At 48.5% G+C, this 14,095-nt stretch overlaps 1 protein-coding gene across 1 annotated transcript; it reads left to right on the top strand.

The window, feature by feature from the left end:
* The first annotated feature begins 1,176 nt into the window (after positions 1 to 1,176).
* LOC119825771 (40S ribosomal protein S28-like) lies at positions 1,177 to 1,403 on the top strand. The gene has a single exon (XM_038346873.1). It carries the CDS (start codon positions 1,177 to 1,179, stop codon positions 1,384 to 1,386), a length of 210 nt encoding a protein of 69 aa, XP_038202801.1. The 3' UTR covers positions 1,387 to 1,403.
* The last annotated feature ends 12,692 nt before the right edge of the window (positions 1,404 to 14,095 follow it).

Below are 14,095 nucleotides of genomic sequence, written 5' to 3'. Positions count from 1 at the left end.
CTGAGTTGTTAAAAATTGCAACGAGGGGCTGAAGCGATAAATGGTTAAGAGCACTTCCTACTCTTGCAGAGAAACGGAGTTCAGTTCCCAGCACCCATTTCAGTCAGCTCACAGCAATCTGCAACACTAGTTCCAGGGGCTCTGATGCCCTCTTCAGGCCTCCACGGGCACTGCATGCATGTGGAGCAAGACATAAACTCAGAGGCACATACACATACAAAAATAAATGTGTGTGTGTGTTTGTGTGTGTACAATCCCTGTAATAGTAACTGAAATTTGTGGCCTGTTACCTGTTATCTGAGAGGAGGGAGCCTCAACTGAGAAAATATTTCTGTGAGAGCAGGCTTCAGGCAAGTCTGTAGGACATTTTCTTAATTGGTGATAGATGTAGGAGAGCCCAGCCTGTTGTGCGTGGTGCCACCCCTGGGCTGGTGATTCTGGGTTCTATTAGAAAGCAGGCTGAGCACGTCATAAAGAGCAAGTCAGTGAGCAGCACCCTCCATGGCCTCTGCTTCCGCTCCTGCCTCCAGGTTCCTGCCCTGTCTCAGTTCCTGTCCTGACCTCCTCCAGTGATGAACTATGATGTGGAAGTGTAAACTAAAGAAATCCTTTCCTCTCCAAGTTCCCTGTGGTCATGGTGTCAATCACAGCTTTAGAAACCCTAAATAATAATAGCGCCTTGACTTTTTTTTTTTGAGACAGGGTCTCACTGTGTAGCCCTGGCAGGTCTGGAGTTCCACTCACTGTGTAAATCAGGCTGACCTCAGACTCACAGAGATCTACCTGCCTTTGTCTCTGCCTTGCGAGGGAATAGCACAGTATACATATATGCACACACACACAACACAATATATAAATGTACACACTTATATAAAACACATTTAGCACACATATATGCACAACATACACAGATAAAGCTATATGGTCTAGTATGAACAGCTTGAGCCTTTGAATAGGCAAAATCAGTTTTTTTCCCATTTTTTTAAATTTTATGTCTATGTGAGGGTGTTGGATCCCCTGGATCTTGAGTTACAGACAGTTGTGAGCTGCCACCATGTCCTCTGGAAGAACAGTTGGTGCTCTTAACCACTGAGCCATCCCTCCAGCACCATTCAAAATCAGTTCTTAAAAAGTCTATTAAGAGGCTGGAGCCCTCTCCGCCTGATCGCCGCCATCATGGACACGAGTCACGTGCTGCCCATCAAGCTCGCTAGGGTAACCAAAGTGCTGGGCAGGACCGGTTCGCAGGGACAGTGCACGCAGGTACGTGTGGAATTTATGGACGACACCAGCCGCTCCATCATCCGAAACGTCAAAGGTCCCGTTCGAGAGGGAGATGTGCTCACCCTATTGGAGTCAGAAAGGGAGGCTCGGAGGTTGCGCTGACCTTCCTGCTGGGTCCTGAGTATCCACCACTTGGCCTATGATGACCTGCGACTATTAAATAAAACATTTGTATTTAAAAAAAAAAAAAAGAGGCTGGAGCGACAGCTCAGCAGGGAGAGAGCACTGGCTGCTCCTGCAGAGGACTCTGCTTTGGTTCCAGCACCTACATGGCCATTCAAAGCTGCCTGTAACTCCAGTTCCGGGGAATCCGACATCCTCTTCTGATTTAACAGGTAGTACATATATGTGAACTCAAGCAACACACACACACAAGGGCATGGTGGTGCACACCGGTAATCTTAGCACTCAGGAGGTGGAGCCAGGAGGATCAAGTTTAAGTTCATCTTTGACTCCATAGTGAGTCCCAGGCCAGCCTGGGCTACAGGAAACAGCAGCAAAGACAGAAGGGGAGAATTCATTAAGCACTGGAAAGCTTTTCCCGTCCAGGTTACACAAGTGAGAGGAACTCTGGGCTTGTCCAGGTGGCCCAGAGCCAGGCTGCACTCTGGAAGGAGAGGTGCCAACCGCTCCCACAGCCCTGCCAGTGCACCTTGCCTTTCTGCGTGTAGGCCAGGCCCCAGTGAAAGCAGGAAGGCTCCTGGAAGTTCCTATAAGGAAGACAGGCGTCTTTTCTCTGCTGCCCTGAATCAGGGACTTGAGGAGGGCCCCAGACAGGTGGGGGAGGTAAGCTGATCTGTAGACACGCACCTGCCAGTGCTGCCCCCAAGCACGCTCGCATCCAGGTCCTAGCATGCTAGACAAAGGCCCCCATCCCCAGGGACCCCATCCGATCCTTCCTAGCTACCTGGCACTTTTAGTACCTGGCCTGAGAAGATGTTTCCTGTTCTCAAGCACAGGTGTGCTGGCTGGGTCCCTGCCCTGGGGCCACATCTAACTTTCTGTGACAGACCATTTCAGAGCAACCCTTAGAGGGAGCCTAGGCTTTACTGGGGCAACAATTTGGCAGTGAGAAAACCCAGCACATGTGAAAAGTCAAATCATCCCCCACCCCCACCCTGCCCGTCTCCACTTTGCCTGGGTGACAGGCTCATTGGGTTTCAGATGCTACTTGGGTTATGGAAGTTCTCAGACAGCCTGAGGCCAGCAGCACCCTCCTCCTTCCTGCAATGGACCGCCTATCTCTGAGGCCCACCATCCAGTTCTAGAATCACAGTTCTGCCAGTCAAGTCTGCTGATTTCCCCATCCTCAAATGCACCGGCTGCACTAGGCTCCAGAGGGTGGGGACGGAGTCTGCAAACGGAGTCGCTGTGACTGCTGTCGGTTTAGATGGCTTCCCCCAGGAAATAAATTACATTTCGTTCTCTATAGATTGTTTACTTTATGGTCTCTTGATCTCACTTGGCTGGGTTTGTGTGTGTGTGTGTGTGTGTGTGTGTGTGTGTAGATTTTTCAGTAGCTTGCTTCCCACTTAATCACAACTGCTTTGGTAAATGTTAGCAAGTTGCGTTGTGGGGATTGAGCATTTCACGATGGTTACTGCATAGACAATCCCCCTTTTTATTCCGTACACACAAAACCCTCAGTAAATATCCCCCTCCCATTTAAAAAAGAAAGGTAGACCCTTAAAATGATTCTCCAGCAAGCAGACTCTATTTTGTGTTAACGATGCAATAACCTAGAAACATTGAGCAGAGTTGCATGTGTACATGCCCGTGCTGTGTGTGTACGCTCTATGTGTATGCACACACGCGTGTGTATGCATGTGTCTGGAGGCTGCAGGTCAACGTTGCGTGTTGCTTCTCGGGTGCCATCCATCTTTCCTTAAAACGGGGACTCCCACTGGCCGGGAGCTCACTGTGGAGCATACACTAGCTGGCCTGCAGGCACTGGGGACCATCCAGGCTTTGTCTCCAGAGCAGGGCTTCGAAGAGTACACCACCACACTTGGCTTTTTACACAGCGTCTTAGTTGCTCTTTCTGTTGCTTGTAATGAAATGTGACAGCCGTGGCCCAAGCCACCCAAGGGAGAAAGGGCATTTCTGCTCCCATTTGAGGGCAGCGTCAGGAATGACAGAGAACTGGAGGTGGTGGCAGATGACGTCACCACTCAGCTTTACTGCCTCTCCTCTTTTCATAAAGTTTGGGGCCCTAGCCTAGGGATTGGTGTCACCCGCAGTGAGCAGACCTTCCTGCCTCCACCAACCTACTCAAGATGACCCCCGCTGGTGTGCCCTGAGACCCTTCTCTCAGATGACTCTAGATTCTATCAAGTTGGCAATTAATATTAATTAATTAATAGCAATTAATACCAACCATCACCCATGGGTTCTGGAGATCCGAACTCGGGTCCTCACGCTTACACGGTAAATGGTTTACCCAACTCCCCTGCCCTCTTTACTATCTTAGGAGGGACCATTGCTCAGCGAATGCGCACATTCCCAAGGAGCTTGTTCATCAAAATCTGATAGGCCATGTCTCAGAATTCCTACAGAAGGAAAACTTTCTTCTCCTGTCTCACTGCAGACCCAGCCAGCCACACGTAACCCAGGTCACCTGACCTCTTGGGGCCTGAGATGGCTCAGCTGTCAAGGGCACTTAGTGTTCTTATAGAGGACCTGGATTTCCTAGAACCCCAGTCAGGCAGCTCACGACTGCCTGTAACTCTAATCCCAGGGGATACAAAGTTCAGGTCGAGGACATCTTCTGGCTTGTGTGGGTATCTGTACACATGTGATAGACATACCCTCACACAGGCACACACACATACACATAAATAAAAAATAAAATTTGAAAAACATTTTTCAAAAAGTGGCTGGCATAGAGGTACACACCTTTAATCCCAGAAGTTGAGAGGCAGAGGCAGGCGGACCTCTGTGAATGTGAAGCCAGCCTGGTCCACAGAGCGAGTTCTGGGACAGCCAGGGCTACGTAGTGATACCTTGTTTGATAAAACAAAAGCAAAGAAACAAAGAAAAAAAGTGCCTCTCGGACCCTCTGTCTTTTCATTTTTCATGCGGGCATCACAGCTCTTAGCTCACAGGAAGCTGATGATAACAACAAGCATTTCTCATGTGCCAGACCAAGTCCTGTGTGCGTGGACCTTGTCCAGTATTCCCACCAACCCTATAAGGTCAACACCATTGCCGTCCCTTTCTGCAGTCCAGCGCAGAATGGCACGGTGCGTCCTGACGCCCCATGACTAGGGAACAAGCCACTGTCTCTTTGTCACCCTCACTTCTGGTCACTCTTCCCTGCCCTTCTCTGTTTGGAAGTCGCGATTCAAACCCAGGACCCTGCCGTAAACACGCTCGTGGTGGCTCCCGCTCCTCCGGGGAAGGACCAGACACTTTGCATCCGCCTTTGGGGCTCGGTAGAAAGAGACTCGTGTTCTCCCTGAACATGGACCTGAGTTCTGGTTAGCCACCTGCTGACCTGGTCACACAGCACTTTCTAGGACTGACCCATGCAGAGCTGCGCAGGACACCTCCTCTTCTTCTTGGTGCCCACAGCCAAACCAAAACAAAATGGCACACATGTAGGCCCACGGGGGTGGTGGTGGAGGATGACTCTCAACTGAGAAATGCCTCCTTCCGGTGGGCCATAGACAAGTCTGTGGGTCATTTTCCCGAGTGGAAATCCCCTGGGCTGCTGGTCCGGGTTCTATGAGAAAGCAGGCTGAGCAAGCCATGGGAGCAAATCAGTGAGCCGCAGCCTCTGTGGCTTCTGCACCAGCTCCTGCCTCCAGGTCCCTGCCCTGCTTGAGTTCCTGCCCTAACTTCCCACATGATGGTCTGTGCTCTGAAAGTTTTAAGTGGAAACAAACCCTTTTCTCCCCAAGTTTTGATCATGATTTTTATCACAGCATCAAAAGCAAACTAAGACATTGTTTCCCCGGTCAGGGTCACATGACAAGTCCCCCTATCAGAAAAGCCTTTAAGATGGCTGCACCTCAGCCGGGCGGTGGTGGCGCACGCCTTTAATCCCAGCACTCGGGAGGCAGAGGCAGGCGGATCTCTGTGAGTTCGAGACCAGCCTGGTCTACAAAAGCTAGTTCCAGGATAGGCTTCAAAGCTACAGAGAAACCCTGTCTCGAAAAAGAAACCAAAAAAAAAAAAAAAAAAAAAAAGATGGCTGCACCTAAGACACCACGTCCTCACTCAGTGTCCTTTAACTCCTGAGTATAACTAGATTGGTGTAGTTTAGCTTCCACTTGCTCTCCTGTGGGCACATAAGCCCCACAAAGGCAAGATCTGGACTGGTTCTCCACCACTTCCACGCACACCCGTCCCTACCTGTTCCCCAGTGCTTGAAATATTGCTTGTATTTAAACAAACACTTGATGGAGAAAGAAACACAAAATAACACAAAGTAGCGAGCTCCCAATCACAGACTGGCAAAAAGCAAGCGTCAGTAAACACGAGCAGAGGTCAGCAGAGGTGCTCAGTGCCTCGGGCCAGGGACAGTTTCCGCCCTTGGCAGGAAGACAAGGGCCCTGGAGGTTGGAGCCTCACCTTGCCCCATCTAGAAAAACCAGTCCCCAGGACCTGGACAGTCAGTTCCTGTCGGCGTCAGCCAAGAAGGGCTGAGATGGATGGGGGCTCCCAGGCTGCTCTTCAGAGGGCTCTCTAGGAAGTATCTTACCCAGCCCCAGGAGACGGGCTGAATTGAAGCCAGAACGAAGGCTCACGTAGCCTAAGAGCCTCTCATAAGTTGTGTCTGTCCACAGCAACCTGACCAGCCCTGGAGGTTAAACTTTGTGTAATAATCTCATTTCTACATCTAATTTTGAAATCAACACGTCTTATAAAATATTCAAACATCAAAGAAATGCCTAATTTAGAAAACAAAGCCACCCCCCCTTCTCCAACCTAGATAACTTCCCTCAGCAATTTGGCACATCTTTATCTGGATCTTTCTAAGTATATGCTATCATTGTTTTTACTATTATCAAAAATAAAGACACACTTTATATACCTTCTTTTGTTTTTCCTTCGTTGGCCATATTAATATGTCTTATATACAGCAAACTTACCACATTGATGCAGAGGTCTGTGAGTTCCATAATTAGCACCATGATCAAGGTTTGGTTCAGTTCCATCTGTGAGACTCGTGTTCTGCCTGAGCACGGACCTGGGTTCTGCTTAGCCACCTGCTGACCTGGTCACACAGCACTGTCTAGGACTGACCCATCACTGTGAAAATCCCCTACCCATACTCTTGCTATCAGTTCTTTCCCCGCTGCCTCCGGGCAAAACTAACCTATTTTCTGCTCTCCTAACTTCCTTTCCAGAATGTCATATACATGTATATCGCTCTTTTAGTTAGCATAACGCATGTCAGGGCCATCCATATGGTCGATGGGAACCCTAGTCCAGTCTTTCTATTGCTGTATAATATTCCATTGTATGGACATACCACAATTTCTTTATCTATTCACTAGATGATGAATATTTGGGGTCAATGAGAAATAATGGTGCTGAAAGCATTCGGATACAAGTTGTGGTGTGGCTAATTTGTCTTTAAGGATGGAATAGGAGTGTCCGGCAAACATCATTATGTATTTATAGGAAAACCACTAAACTGTTTTCCAAAGAGGCTTTTTCATGTTCCGTGTTGCTTCTCTCTCTCTCCCTCCTTCTCTCTCTCTCTCTCTCTCTCTCTCACACACACACACACACACACACCTAAGAAACAGATCACCCAGTAATGCATGTTGGTGTGATCCTTTCCTGCTAGACAACTGTGTGGAAGCCATTTCCTTTGTTCTGCAACGCAGCCTCTTGTGCCCAGCACAGTCTCTGGCACACAGCAGGTGCTAAGAGATGTATGGTGGATAAATGCGCCTCACAGACCTCTGCCCACGAGAGGACATGTAGGTCCATGCCATCAAGGTTTAAGGGGCCACGCCCTGTGTTCATCTGTCCATGTACTTCCCTTCACTACACTCTTCCTGGCCATCTTTGGTGGTTCCCTGTCCCATGTATGCAGTTCCCATGTATGCCGCTCCATACATGGCAACATACTGACTTGCAAACTCCTGTGAACTCTTGTGACTTTGGTCATTACAAGGACTACCCAGACCTAGAGAGATGGTGGATCCATTATGAGCACTTGCTGCTCTTCCAGAGGACCTGAATTTGGATCCAGCACCCTCTTCTGGCTTCCAAGGACACCAGCACTCACATACACACACACACACACACACACACACACACACACTCACACACACACACGCACACACACACATAAAACTGAAATTAAATCTTTTTTCTAAAGGTATGGCAGTAAACTAGCTGGATCAAAGGATGTTAAAGATGGCAGCTCTCTTAGTCAGGGTTTCTATTGCTGTGAAGAGATACCACGACCATGGCAACTCTTATGAAGGAAAAACATTTAATTGGGGTGGCTTACATTTTCAGAGGTTCAGTCCATTGTCATCATGCTGTGACACGGCGGTGTGCAGGCAGACACAGTGCTGGAGCAGGAACTAAGAGTCCTCATCCCGCACAGGCAACAGGAAGTGGTCTGTCTCACTGGCTGGCTCGAGCAGATGTGAGACCTAAAGCCCACCTCCACAGTGACATACTTCCATTTTCTTTCAGACCACCACAACAGCTTTGGTAGATTTTTGCAAAAGCTGAGAGTGATCTGTATTTCCACAAAGAGAACATTCGGGCTTCAGGAGATTTCTGGCTCTGCCTGCAGTTATCAATGGGCTCCGAGAGAGAGAGGGGGGGGGGAGGGAAATGGGGTTTTCATGTTGCCCAGGCTGGCCTTGAACTCACCATGTAGCCCAGAATGATCTTGAACTTTTCGTCATCCTCCTTCTACCTCCTGATTGCTGGGATTACAAGCATATGCCATTATGGCCACTGTGTGTCGTGCTGGGGATGGAACCCAGAGCTCTGTGCAGGCTAGACAAGTGCTCTATCCACTGAGCCACATCCTCAGCCCTCAGGCATTATCAGTGGGGATAAATGCCAACTCTGTGATGTTGGGGTCCTCATGGTCAATGAACCAGGGCCTGCTCGACCTTCAAGCACAGATACCATCTCCAGAGAGGATTGCAGAGACCAGCGAAGGATCACCAATTCTTTCCAAAAGAACCAATAAAGCCCAGGACAAATCCCATAAATATCCAAACCTCTTACTCCATTGGAAGACTAAGTTGGCAAATGGTGAGAATAAAATAGATCCAATGATAACGCCTTTGGACATTTTATTATTATTATTATTATTATTTCACTGTGAATTGGGGGTGGAACGGAGCACAGGCCTCCAGACTGACTTGTGGATGGGAGCCTCATTAACAGCAATGGGCCCCCGGTAGGTGACCCTATGAGGACTCTAAATGAGAACAAAAGGTAGTGGGGAGAAAAATGAAGCCGGATTGGGGTGGGGGGATGAAAGTGTTACAATTAGCTAATTGGGCCCAGTTCTTTTGGGTGCAGTATTATCTCCCCTACTGTGCGAAACACTCCACTCTACATCAAAGACCACCGTGCGCCCAGAGAATTGGAAACGATGTTTATAGGGTACTTTGAAGATGGGAAGTACTGTTTAAAGCTAAGTTATTATTATTACTTTAAATCTGAAATACTTCTTAAATTTTTTGGTGGGCATTTTTAAATGTGTTTGTAATTCTTGTGTTGTGTAGGAACAAGCCTGTGTGGCTAGGACCAACTCCAGGGGAGGCCAGAAGCACCCCCGTGTATGTACCTTGGCAGCCTCAAGGAACCTGGTTCAGTACCTTGTCTTCTCGGATTGTGTTTTCCAAGGAGATGAGGCCTGTCAATCAGAGTCTGTCAGTGTATGTAAGAACATGTCTTGGGGATCTAATTGAAATACAGGATCTTTCCAGGCAGACTTGATGGAGTTATCACATTACAGATTTTATTCGACTCCGAGTCTCAATTCATTCCTTTGTATAGTTTCCAGTTTTCTTCATAAAACAGAAATTAGACAGAGTCTTGACATTAGAATTTCACGAAAAAGCAATCAAATCCAAATTACTCCGAAGAAGGAAAGGGCTATAAAAATGACTAAACAAAATGAAGGGGAAGGAGCCCCTTCTGGAAGGCCCGGTTCATGAATTAATTTTGCTATTTGGTCCTTGGGACAAATCCAACTTAATTTAAAAGGTTGCCAGACAGAGAGAACAAGGAAAAACTTTTGAGACTGTGGCTCTGAGAGAAATATTATAAAGTTTCAAAGTTTTTATTTACTTTTCTCTCCACTTCCCTCCTCTCTCCTCTCTCCTCCCTCCTTCCCCTTCCCTCCCTCCTCTCCTCTCCTCCTCTTTCACTTCCTCCTCCCCCCTGCCTTTCTCCTTCTCCCTCCCTCCCCTTTTCCTCCTCTTCTCTTAGCAGAGTACTCAGAGGAGGGATGGTGGCTGCCTCTTGACTTCTGCTGACCCAGCGGTCATTTTCTCTTTCATGTGTTCACCATGTACTAATGGGAGCTTTTTTTTTTCTTTCCAAGCATTGGTGGGGGATTTTTTAAATTAAAAAATCATCAAAGCTTAAATGACTTGCCTGACATAAAACCTGGATCCAACCTGCAACAGAGGCCTTGGGCCTTTTCAATTTCCTATGCTAACCAAGCCCAAACTTGTGTGTGTGTGTGTGTGTGTGTGTTCTTTTTTTTTTTAAGTGGCTCTAATAACAAAAGGCACACAAGGTATCAAGTTACTAAATGGCTTTTAACCTCTTGAAACTCAAGCAAAGGAAAATCTCATTAATCTGAACTGTTCTAATAACGGAATTGGTTATAATTCGAGCCGGCTAAACTGCACTTTACCATGGGATTACCCAGGAAGACAAGCTGACCCGAGAGTGGCCATGCTAGAAGGCTGCTCAGGAAATGGCTTGTGCCTAAGAAATTGTCTTAAATCACTCAGCTCCTCACGCTCCTAAATCAATCCCCGCCAAATTCAGAAGGGCTTTCAACACTGACCGGAGCAAAAGAGAACCATTGCTGCCCAGAAGCCCTTTCGCCAGCAAGTTCCCCTGTGTCCTTGAGAGAAAGAAAGGTTCTCCTGGCATCTGGGAAGTGGAAGTCGGAGAAGGGGTAAAATGAGGAAGGAGTCCAGCGATGTCTTCAGATGCTTCAGCTGCGTAGTGAGAGGTCAGAGGTCAGCCCGGGTTACATGAGACTCTGTGGCCAAAAACAAACAAAACAAAAAGCCCCCACTCACAGGGAGAGAGAATGTGAGAGAAGAGGAAGAAAGGAAGGAAGGGATAGGGAGGGAAGGAAGGAGGGAGGGAGGGAAGAAGGGAGGGAGGGAGGGAGGGAGGGAGGGAGGGAGGGAGGGAGGGAGGGAGGGAGGGAAGGAGGCTGGGGAGATAGTTCAGAGGGTTCCTGCGCACTCATAAGGACTTCAGTTCAGTTTCTTCAACTATGAAAAGCTGGACATAGCAGGGAAGGGAACAGAGACAAGAGGATCCCAGGAGCTTGCTGACCAGCTCAACCCAGCAGACTGGCAATCTCCAATTGTGGTGAGAGACTCTGCCTCAGAGAATAAAGGTGGAGACAACTGAGGAGGCTTTCTCTCTGGCACCAGACAGACACGCCCTCGCAGCCACTGGTCCGCATGCACAGGGCTGCACTGATCTGTAATTACAAACATTAAGGAGGACACGCACTGCAGAAAACAACGTTCTCCCACTCACAGGCAGCAGACCGCGCTAAGAACTTTCTGCTTTCTTCTCGCTGCGCTGTGAGCCAGTCACATTCTTAATCTACAGTCCCACTGGCTATTAAGGGACTCCGTGTCATGTCTTCTAGCCAGAGGACATCAGGAACAGTTCTCAGGGCCACTGGCACCAACAGGCAACTGAAAGATGGTCAAAGGGCAAGGTAGGGACTACGTATGAATAAATAAACTGATGGCAACTGGTCACTTTAGGAGAGATTGTGTGTGAGAGCCAGCATGGAGGCAGGAAGGAGTGTTGCCTCAAGTTCTAGGCCAGCCTGAGCTGCATAGTGAATTTAGGGCTATCCAGAGCTGTAGCGTGAGGCTCTGTCACATAGACAGACAGACAGATAGACAGTGCTAGGTGGGTGAATAACTATACAGTCAAGAGGATTGAGTGAACTTAGGGCTTTAATAATGGGGATGTGAATGGATGAATGGGGCCCCATTTCTGCCAAGCAAATACCGCACCTCTCAGCTGCCTCCCCAGTACTCCAAGCTGGTCTCCAGGACCAGCGAACAAACCCATTTCTAACCCACTGTAGGAGCCTCCTCCTCGGCTGTGGTGGTCCTCACTTCTGGCTTCCTCTGATCCTTGTAGCCCCTATGAAGACTGTTTGTCAGGTGTGAATGATTAGAGCTGGACCTGCCGGCACAGGTCAGCCATCCCAGCAATCTGAGAATCTACCTCAGGAGGACTGAATGCTCACAAGACCTCCCTGGCTCACAGAACAAGTTCAAGGCTGCCTGGCAACTTCATAAGAGTCTGTGTCAAAATAAAGAATCCCAAAAGGGCTGGGAATGTGGTTCATGAGGTGCAAGCATGAGAGAGAGAGAGAGAGAGAGAGAGAGAGAGAGAGAGAGAGAGAGAGAGAGAGCCTCAGATCAGCTCTGGACCTTTTTAACAACATGGTTGATCTCAAGAAGGTAAATTCCTCATTTTGCACCCCAACTCCCCATCTGTAAAATGGGAAAGTACAAATTGCATACTGTATTAGGAGGCCACTTGTTCGTTCCCAGCTGCCCAGTGAGTGAAATAATCACTCAGAAACTATATTATTTAAATCACTGCTTAGCCAATCACTTAAGCATATTGCTAGCTAGTTCTTATATCTTTGGTTAACCCATTTCTATTAATCTGTGTATCACCACATGGCTGTGGCTTACCGGGCAAAGTTCCATCCCCTGCATCTGTCTTTGGTGGGGCTACATGGCATCTCCTTGACTCTGCCTGTCTCTTCCAGCCTGGCTATATTCTGTTAAGCCATTGGCCGAAAGCAGCTTTTTTATTCATTAACCAATAAAAGCAACACATGTATAGAAGGACTTCCCACACCAAACTACAATGGCATGTTTGTGAGGATTCATTAAATCATTAAATTCATCATTATGTGTGGTATACTGTGTATATCATGTAAACCAGATAAAATACCATGTATACCAGGTAAAAGTTAGTTTTGTTTCCTTGTTTTGAAGACTTTATTTAATATGCATGTGTGTGTATATGTGTGTGTGTGCATGTGTGTGTGTATATGTGAGTGTGCATGTGTGTGTATATGTGTGAGTGTGCATGTGTGTGTGTGCATGTGTGTGTGTATATGTGAGTGTGCAAGTGTGTGTATATGTGTGAGTGTGCATGTGTGTGTGTGTGTGTGTGTGTGTGCCCCACATGCATGCCGAGGTCTGAGGAGGTCAAAAAGGGATGTCGGATCCCCTGCAGCTGGAGTCACAAATGATTGTGAGCCACCATGTGGGTGCTGGGAACTGAGCCAGGGTCCTCTGGGTGCGTCTCTCCTTCCATTTTGTGGGTTCCAGGGCTCAAACTAAGATCAACAGATTGGTACTGCTCAGCTCCATCTCCAGCCCCCAGCAACCCCCGCCCCACAGCCCTGCTGCCAGGCCCAAATCCCAGACATCTGACCTTGAGCAAGGGCCCCAATGTTCCTGAGTCGCAACCTGTTCTTTATTTTGTGGTGGTATCTTAAGTGTGAGGCATCTGGACTGGGAGGAAGCTGTATAAGGTAAAGTTACTGTCCCGGTGCGGGGAGAGTTTAGGGGATCGCAGGGTGGTGTACAAACTCTGGGGGCTATTGAAGGGAGGCACTGTTTTTAATCCTGGGTCTGTTGGGACAAGAGAGGTCACTGCTTGAATGCAGAAAGTGGGCACACACACCTCCATGGAAGCTGTGACTTATTTAGAAGGGGCCGGGCCTCTCACAGCCTCTCAGCAAGAAGGGAGCCAAGGAAGATGAAGGTGTGAACTCACTGATCTTTCCTTGGTCGGAGGACAAAGAGCATTCTGACTGTCCACTCAATTGAAACTCCGAGGTCAGGGCTGGGGGGAAGGAGGAAGAAGGGAGGCTAGAGAAACAGAGAAGCAAAGAGGCCAACACAGACTGGCCAAATAGCACAGGATGGGAGCCACCAGGCCAGCACTGAGACCGCGTGGCTTACCATCTCAGACACAGTGAGACCCTCCTTGAGCAGAAAACCCCAGTTACCCCATGTTTCACCCAAGTCCTGGTTCTTGGGTTTGGGACCAGGCCAGCGTGGACCCACCCCGAGGTGCTGGGAATGGAACTGAGCTGGCCTCCTCCGCTCTGTTTACTCAGAGAAGACTTGGCTGCTGGAAGCAAGGAGAGGTTGCCTGTGGTTTTCTGCAGCAGCTGGGGGTGGGGTGGGGTGGAGGGAGGCAAGAGGCAGAGCTGGAACAGATTAGGGCTCTGGGAAGCAAGAGACCCCTGAGAACCTGAGCCGAGGACCGCCTCTGCCTGCATTCCCTTTGCCAAGGGGCTGTGGGTTTTGAAGTCCCAGCGGCAAGTCTCTGGACCTCCTCCCCAGGAGGCTGAGCTTTGGGCTGCACCCAAGCCCGGCTATGTGGAATGTGCCCTTCTTGGAGCCTATGTAGGCAACTCTTTTTAAAATTGGCCTGTAAATCTCCATGTAGTTTTCAGGGTTTGGGGATTTTATTTTATCTGGATTTAAGGCTTGCTCCTCTTCGGCACCAGAAGGCGTTTATGACTGTTAAAACAAGAAATGGAAAACGTAGTCCT

The sequence above is a fragment of the Arvicola amphibius genome, chromosome 10 (genome assembly GCF_903992535.2).
Source record: "Arvicola amphibius chromosome 10, mArvAmp1.2, whole genome shotgun sequence".
NCBI lineage: Eukaryota > Metazoa > Chordata > Mammalia > Rodentia > Cricetidae > Arvicola > Arvicola amphibius.
This window is presented reverse-complemented; position numbering and strand designations above follow the sequence as displayed.